The sequence below is a fragment of the Lampetra planeri genome, chromosome 62 (genome assembly GCF_965212315.1).
Source record: "Lampetra planeri chromosome 62, kcLamPlan1.2.h2, whole genome shotgun sequence".
In the NCBI taxonomy this organism is placed as follows: Eukaryota; Metazoa; Chordata; class Hyperoartia; order Petromyzontiformes; family Petromyzontidae; genus Lampetra; species Lampetra planeri.
Window position 1 is genome coordinate 1,302,800 of NC_136168.1, and position 8,887 is coordinate 1,311,686.

At 53.1% G+C, this 8,887-nt stretch overlaps 1 protein-coding gene across 1 annotated transcript; it reads left to right on the forward strand.

Moving 5' to 3' along the window:
• Window positions 1–5,054: 5,054 nt before the first annotated feature.
• Window positions 5,055–8,207, forward strand: LOC144736623 (frizzled-2-like). The gene has a single exon (XM_078619188.1). It carries the CDS (start codon window positions 5,555–5,557, stop codon window positions 7,352–7,354), a length of 1,800 nt encoding a protein of 599 aa, XP_078475314.1. The 5' UTR covers window positions 5,055–5,554; the 3' UTR covers window positions 7,355–8,207.
• Window positions 8,208–8,887: the final 680 nt, after the last annotated feature.

Here is an 8,887-nt window from a genome sequence, read left to right on the forward strand (position 1 = left end):
TACAGACATCAATGGAGACAAGTGCAGAGCTTCGCCAACACGTTCTGGCGTCACTGGAAAAGCGAGTACCTTACGACACTTCAAGTGCGCAGCAAGTGACAGTCGAACAGACCAGACCTCCAAGAAGGTGTCCTTGTCCTACTGAAGGACAACCAAGTCAAACGGAATGAGTGGCCAATGGGCCGCATCCGCAAGACGATTCCCAGTGCCGATGGAAAAGTTCGAAAGGTTATGATTGCGAAGCAAGGTGTCGCAAGAACATTCGTCAGGCCCATAGTTGAGACAGTACTACTTCTCTTTCGCAAAGATATGGACAAATAAGTTGACACGTTGAAGTTGTTATACATTTGTTTATGAGATAGAAAATAAATGGTGGTATCTCCTAGATACAAGATGGGAGTGTCAGGCATGTGTTTTGCTCCACGGCAGGAGTGGGGGTGTGTGTAAACAGGAATTGAGGTTGAGTTTGGTCACATGACCAGAAAGTTACGATTTACGATTCCCTCTCAACTACGCGGGTGTCAGCCATTGCACAGAGTACCAAATGGAGGCACAAAACAGGACCCTGCGGGGTGGGCTGGTAGGAACAAATAACCAAAGAAAATAAACATAATGTATTATTACACTTGTTTAGCCAGGAAAGCCCCACTGAGTCTAAAGGTTTTTGTAGGGTCCTGCCAAGTGTTTGCAGTAGGGGGCGATGTTGCTACACCGAATCGGACGATACGAAGGGAGAGTGAGGCCTAGTTCTAGGCTTTAGGCCTAGCTATAGGCGTTAGGCCGCTGTGAGTTAATTTGTAATTTAAATGTTTTAATTATTTATGTAAAAGCTTTAAATGTAAATGTTTCTATTTAAAAACATCAGGGAATGTAACATTGTAAAACATTAACTCCCTTTCACACACGCGGGGGTACGATACGAAGGGAGAGGTTGAGGCCTACTTCTAGGCTTTAGGCCTAGCTGTAGGCTTTAGGCCGCCGTGAGTTAATTTTAAAATTAACTGTTTTTATTATTTAAGTAAAAGCTTTAAATTTAAATGTTTCTATTTAAAAGCATCAGGGAATGTAACATTGTTAAACATTAACTCTTTTGCACACACGCAGGGGTACGATACGAAGGGAGAGTGATAGGCGTAGTTCGAGGCTTTAGGCCTAGCTGTAGGCTTTAGGGCGCTGTGAGTTATTTTTTTAATTTCAAAGTTTTAATTAAAAGCTATCTCAGGGAATTATAAGGGAATGTTACACTTGTTTAGCCAGGAAAGCCTCACTGAGTCTAAAGGTTTTTGTAGGGTCATGCCAAGTGTTTTCAGTAGGGAGCGATGTTGCTACACGTAATCGGACATCGGATGGACGGACGGACGGACGATATTATTTTTTAATTTCAAAGTTTTAATTAAAAGCTATCTCAGGGAATTATAAGGGAATGTTACACTTGTTTAGCCAGGAAAGCCTCATTAATTTTAAGGTTTTAATTAAAAGCTATCTGAGAGAATTATAAGGGAATGTTACACTTGTTTAGCCAGGAAAGCGTCACTGAGTCTAAAGGTTTTTGTAGGGTCATGCCAAGTGTTTGCAGTAGGGGGCGATGTTGCTACACGGTCGGACGGACGGTCGGACGGACGGACGATATAATCTATTGTAGGCTGGTCCACTTCGTTCCTACCAGTATAACGTCTCAGTGAAGGCAGCTGCATCTGTTCATTGTGGGACTTTAAGAAGCATTGTCTGTAAGTTCGTTTATGTTCTTATAATACTGGGAATGATGTTATAATGTTAAAATGACCGTTATAATGCTGTAAATGCCTTTATAATGCTGTTACATTGTTATGATAAAAACGAGGCCTAGTTAACATCGAAGCCTGCCACTTGCCTTATTTTAAATGTTACTTGTAATTGAATAAGTCGAGTCAAACTCGTACCCATGTAACCTTATTGCGGTCTTGAGAGCAAGGATGACAAAATATCTCATCCACAGTTCAGTATTATGTGTAGTGCTGTACATTTAGGCTGCAGCATGGTGATCACACGATGTGCCCTTACTTAACACAGTAGCTTATTCTCTTGTATAGCTATTCAGTTCTAATGTAGGTGCCTAGTCCATCCAGGATCTATTGTTGAGTTTCATGTTATCTAAGACAATGTTATGATGCTGTAGTGTTCATTCATTGTATTGATGCTGTATTTGTGCTGTTTTTCCATCAGTTTTACCTCGTTCAATTCATTAAATACGTTTGGAGTCGGATGTTCACCCTGGCTCTGAAGATTTATTGAATGCGAGGTTATCTACTCGGATAGTGGTGCAACGCAGCGCACAGCAAAGCCGAGACACTCACACATTATGCACTGACTCACTCATCATGCGCTGGCTCACACATCATACACTCACTCAAGCTACTACTGACTCACTCACACATCATACACTGACTCACTCATCATACGCTGACTCACACATCATACACTCACTCACGCTGCCACTGACTCACTCACACATCATACACTGGGAGTGTCGTGCTGCCAGCTATGGCTGCAGGTTTGGTCGTACGTGTTATGTATATCGTTTATTGTTAAATTTAAATCACAGTTGCTATGATTACTGTTGTTACATTGTTTTTATAGCTTTATCTTGGTGATTCGAAAACATGGTTAATCAAAATTGTCTTATGGTTGATGTTGGCTTGCACCACATTGTGATTTTTACACACAGCGTTTTAATAAGTTTTATTTTTTAGAATATTTGCTGGTTTATTCTAGGATGTTTCTGTTGCGTGTCGTCGCTTTGGGATATTCTGTGTTCATATTTTGTTTGTTGCGGTTGCACCCGACTTAAGAGCCGCTTGGCTCACAGGGCTATACCTAATAAATGAAACTTGAAACTTGACCCGCCAACCAGAAGCACACAGGCGCTCACGCGTGAATCCACGTGCACTGCAGTTAACGTCGCCTGCTGGCAGAGAGACGCACCAACCCGTGTCCGTTTTAAATATCGGGAAAATAAATTAATATTTGTGACATCGCACTCTGCCGCTCCCCCTTCCCCCATGTTCACCCTGCGAGCGAGCTCTGTCCGGGATGATCCAGCAGCAGCAGCGGAACACGCGATGCGGTGAGATTCAGAGGGTGCAGTTGCACTGTGTTGTTTGTGTATGGATTTCGAGGGGTATTGGTAGTGAGGGGCGGGGGTGGTGAGGGGCGGGGGTGATGAGAGGCGGGGGTGGTGAGGGGTGGGGGTGATGAGGGGCGGGGGTGATGAGGGGCGGGGGTGGTAAGGGGCGAGGCGGGGGTGGTGAGGGGCGGAGGTGGTGAAGGGCGGGGTGGTGAGGGGCGGCGGGGCGGGGGTGGTGAGGAGTGGGGGTGGTGAGGGGCGGGGGTGGTGAGGGTTGGAGGTGGTGGGGCTGAGTGGGGAGGCGGCGCTGCAGCCTCGCGCCCAGCGCTGCTCTTGAAGAGGGAGAGGAGATGGGGAGGAGGACTAGAGGGGAGAAGGAGGAGGAGGAAGGGGAGAGGAGGAGGAGAGGGAGGAGGCGCTGAGAGCACGGGAGGCGGATCGCCAAACTTTCTCTCAGTGCTCTGCTCACCGCGAGCCCTGCTAGACCGCCTCTGCACTCCGTGATACCTACACTCCACGCTGACACACTGCACGTTGTGGCACACGCTGTGACATTCCACGCTGACACTCACACTCCACGCTGGCACTCACACTGCACGCTGTGACACACTGCACGCTGACACTCACACTGCACGATGTGACACCTCAAATTGCACGCTGTAACACTCACATCAGGCTCATGTCATCATCACCCCACCTGGTGGGCAGGCGCGGCCAGGTTAGTGAGTAAGTTAATGAGTGAGTGAGTGATTAGCTGAGTTATTTAGAACATAAACGAATCAGTAACTTAGCGAGTTAGTATGTGATAGGGTAAGTGAGTTGGTGAGCGCCTTTGTAATTGTGTCAGTGTGTGGATGGGATAGTGAATGAGTCAATGATTGGGTAATTGAGTCAGTAAATTAGTGAGGGGGTTCGCGAATGGAGGTGATATATTAAATGTTTGGGTGGATGGATTCATGAATTAGTGAGAGAGGTAGTTGAGGGTTCGTTAGAGGGAGTGAGTGGGTTAGAGGGAGTGAGTGAGTGGGTTCGAGTGAGTGGGTTCGAGTGAGTGGGTTCGAGTGAGTGGGTTCGAGTGAGTGGGTTCGAGTGAGTGGGTTCGAGTGAGTGGGTTCGAGTGAGTGGGTTCGAGTGAGTGGGTTCGAGTGAGTGGGTTCGAGTGAGTGGGTTCGAGTGAGTGGGTTCGAGTGAGTGGGTTCGAGTGAGTGGGTTCGAGTGAGTGGGTTCGAGTGAGTGGGTTCGAGTGAGTGGGTTCGAGTGAGTGGGTTCGAGTGAGTGGGTTCGAGTGAGTGGGTTCGAGTGAGTGGGTTCGAGTGAGTGGGTTCGAGTGAGTGGGTTCGAGTGAGTGGGTTCGAGTGAGTGGGTTCGAGTGAGTGGGTTCGAGTGAGTGGGTTCGAGTGAGTGGGTTCGAGTGAGTGGGTTCGAGTGAGTGGGTTCGAGTGAGTGGGTTCGAGTGAGTGGGTTCGAGTGAGTGGGTTCGAGTGAGTGGGTTCGAGTGAGTGGATAGGTTCGCAATTGAGTAATTTCCTAAGTCAGAAAGTGTGTGGGTGGGTTAATGAGTGATTGGGCGGTTCGTGGGTGGGTGAGTGGGTGGGTGAGTTAGTGGGTGGGTGAGTTAGTGAGTGGGTGAGTTAGTGAGTGGGTGAGTGAGTTAGTGGGTGAGTGAGTTAGTGAGTGGGTGAGTGGGTGGATGAGTTAATGAGAGGGTGGGTGGGTGAGTTAGTGAGTGGGTGGGTGAGTTAGTGAGTGGGAGAGTGAGTTAGTAAGTGGGTGAGTGGGTGGGTGAGTTAGTGAGTGGGTGGGTGAGTTAGTGAGTTAGTGAGTGAGTGGGTGGGTGAGTTGGTGGGTGGGTGAGTTGGTGAGTTGGTGAGTGGGTGGGTGAGTTAGTGAGTGGTTGGGTGAGTTAGTGAGTGGGTGGGTGGGTGAATTAGTGGGTGGGTGGGTGAGTTAGTTAGTTAATGGGTGGGTGAGTTAGTGGGTGGGTGAGTGGGTGAGTTAGTGAGTTGGTCGGTCGGTGGGTGAGTTGGTGGGTGGGTGAGTGGCTGGGTGAGCGGGTGAGTGGGTGAGTGGGTGAGTGAGTAGGTGGGTTAGCGGGCGAGTAGGTGGGTGAGCGGGTGAGTGAAAGGGTGAGCGGGTGAGTGAAAGGGTGAGCGGGTGAGTGAAAGGGTGAGCGGGTGAGTGAAAGGGTGAGCGGGTGAGTGAAAGGGTGAGCGGGTGAGTGAAAGGGTGAGCGGGTGAGTGAAAGGGTGAGCGGGTGAGTGAAAGGGTGAGCGGGTGAGTGAAAGGGTGAGCGGGTGAGTGAAAGGGTGAGCGAGCGAGTGAGTGAGAGGCTGAGCGAGTGAGTGAGAGGGTGAGTGAGAGGCTGAGCGAGTGAGTGAGAGGGTGAGCGAGTGAGTGAGAGGCTGAGCGAGTGAGTGAGAGGGTGAGTGAAAAGTTCCCCTGGGGAACGCGATGGCGAGGAGGAGACGCGCCCGGGGCAGCGGTGGGCACGCGGGATGGCGCCGATTCTCTCCGCGCCGCTCGGCGTTTCTCCTCATCCTGGCAACAACCGCGACCCTCGCGCTCACTACTCGGCAGAGTTTCGCTCAGTACCCCCAGCAGCAGAACCAGCAGCAGCAGCAGCCGGGCACGGTTGATCAACGGGGCATCACCATCCCCGACCACGGGTTCTGCCAGCCCATCTCAATCCCACTGTGTGCGGACATCGCCTACAACCAGACCATCCTGCCCAACCTGCTGGGCCACACCAACCAGGAGGACGCGGGGCTGGAGGTGCATCAGTTCTACCCGCTCGTCAAGGTGCAGTGCTCGGCCGACCTCAAGTTCTTCCTGTGCTCCATGTACGCGCCTGTGTGCACCGTGCTCGAGAAGGCCATCCCGCCGTGCCGCTCGCTCTGCGACAGGGCGCGCCACGGCTGCGAGACGCTCATGAACAAGTTCGGCTTCCAGTGGCCCGAGAGGCTCCGTTGCGAGAACTTCCCTGTGCAGGGCGCCGAGCAGCTGTGCGTCGGGCAGAACCACAGCGACGGCGCGGCACCCCCCACGGAGCCGTCCGCCACGGCGCGCGCGGGCCACAAGGAGCCGCCGGGCGCGACCCCGCACGGCGGCGCCTCGACGCGCCCGGGCAGCTCCCCGGGCTTCGCGTGCCCCGCCGCGCTGGCGGTGCCCAGCTACCTCAACTACCGCTTCCTGGGCGAGGCGGACTGCGGCGCGCCCTGCGAGACGTCCGCCACCCCGCACGGCCTCATGTTCTTCGGGCAGCAGGAGCTGCGCTTCGCGCGCGTCTGGGTGGGCGTGTGGTCCATGCTGTGCTGCGCATCGTCCCTCTTCACGGTGCTCACCTATCTCGTGGATCTGCAGAGGTTCCGCTACCCGGAGCGGCCCATCGTCTTCCTGTCGGGCTGCTACTGCGCCGTCTCGGTGGCCTACATCGCGGGCTACGTGCTCGAGGACGCCGTGGTGTGCAACGAGCGGTTCCACGAGGGTGGCTACCGCACGGTGGTACAAGGCACCAAGAAGGAGGGCTGCACCATCCTCTTCATGGTGCTCTACTTCTTCAGCATGGCCAGCTCCATCTGGTGGGTCATCCTCTCGCTCACGTGGTTCCTCGCCGCGGGCATGAAGTGGGGCCACGAGGCGATAGAGGCCAACTCGCAGTACTTCCACCTGGCCGCGTGGGCCGTGCCCGCCGTCAAGACCATCACCGTCCTGGCCACGGGTCACGTGGACGGCGACGTGCTGACGGGCGTCTGCTTCGCGGGCCTCAACAGCGTGGACGCGCTGCGCGGTTTCGTTCTGGCACCCCTCTTCGTCTACCTCCTCGTGGGCACCGCGTTCCTGCTGGCAGGCTTCGTGTCCCTCTTTCGCATCCGCACCGTCATGAAGGACGACGACGGCGGTAAGCGCGAGAAGCTGGAGAAACTGATGGTGCGCATCGGGGTGTTCAGCGTGCTCTACACGGTGCCCGCCACCGTCCTCATCGCCTGCTACTTCTACGAGCAGGCGTTCCGCGCGCAGTGGGAGCGCAGCTGGGCGGCCCGCAGCTGCCGCGAGTTGGGCGTCGCGTGCCCCCTGCGCCCGTACCCGCCGATGAAGCCCGACTTCGCGGTGCTCATGATCAAGTACCTGATGACGCTCGTGGTAGGCATCACCTCGGGCTTCTGGATATGGTCGGGCAAGACGCTGCAGTCGTGGCGCAACTTCTACTCGAGGGTCTGCACACGCGGCGGGGGCGGGGAGACCACGGTTTGAGCGCACGTCGGAGAGAGGAGAGGGAAGTTGCACCACGCGTGCTCGCGCACACCGGCAGAAGACAGATCACCGCCAGCATGAACTGCTGAGGGACAGCAGCACACACAGACACGCGGGTGTGTTCCTACAAAGAGGCTCGCACATAACACACAAAAGTTATCCCCCTCCCATCCATAGACTTTGACTGTTGGGGCAAGTGCTGTTCGCGAGCACTTATAAAGTGCCACACACACACAAACAAACAGGCGCGCATACGCACACATCATAGAGAGACACACATCCATACAGACATATACAAAGATCCCCCGTGTAACCTGAACGGACTGTTGGGGCACGTGCTGCAAGCGAATAACACCTATGAAGGCCGGAACGGCATACGAGGGGGTGGGTGACCAGCACCACGCCCGACCGCCTTTGTCTCCCCAATGGCGATATTTACACACCGCACTAGATACTCATTTGAGGCGGAGTCAACCTAGGGGAGGCCCAGGACCCTGTTCAGATAATCGTCATCGTGGCGTTGGCTATGAGCGGGAATCGAACTCGAGTAGTCGGCGTTGCAGCGCAGTGCGCTAACCACTACACTACCACTCCCCATCAAACACATAAACACAGAGACAAGCACAGAGACGCAGGCGGATCGGTGTTCGCTGGGCGTTGTGCACGCGTGTCGCGATGTGTCATCCGCGTGCAGGTGTCGCCGCGTTGTTGGTGGTGGTGGTGTTAACAGTTAGCACGGCCGCGCTACGAAAACCCGGTGACCTGAATTCGATTCCGGCTTACGGCCACCAACACTGGTGACGAATATTTTGTAACCGGTGCCGGGACTCCCCTAGGTCGACTCAGCCTCAAAGGAGCACTGTATCTGGTGCTGCGTGTGTCAACATCAGCATTGTAGCGGTAAAAGGTGGCAAGGGCGTGGTGGTGACGTGCAGGCCTTCAACCGTAACCTGTTGAAGGCTACACGGGGGGCATCTTTTGTTTTTATCTTATCCCTGCACGATTGGAAGTGAGCTGCCGACTCGGCCTGGCCACACGGGGAAGAGAGGCGCGGGCAAGCCGCCCCCCCCTCCCCCAGGCCAGAGTAACAACAATTGGTTACACCCCCCCCCCCCCCTAAGACAGCAAAGCTCTTTTTTATCCATACAGATCTATTTATACGGATAATAAGACTGAAGAGTGATGTCTTTGAGAGCATCACTCATTGAAAATGGTTATCAATATACATTTTCTGAAAAACAAGTTGAGTGGGGCGAACTTTACTTATTTAGCCACACTAATTTCAGTTTTAAGTTTCATTTATTAGGTATAGCCCTGTGAGCCATTCGGCTCTTGAATCTATTTTTTATTATACTCTGGAAACTAATTTGTATGATACCAGTTAAGGCCCACTGAGCTATATAGTTATTTTTTTAAGCGACCTGGTAGCTCAACGAAGTGGCTTACCACGTGGATATTTATTTTAGCCAAATACTCTAAACGCATGTTGATTACCGGAGATAAATCCACGCGGCCACGGGGAGAGACACGCAA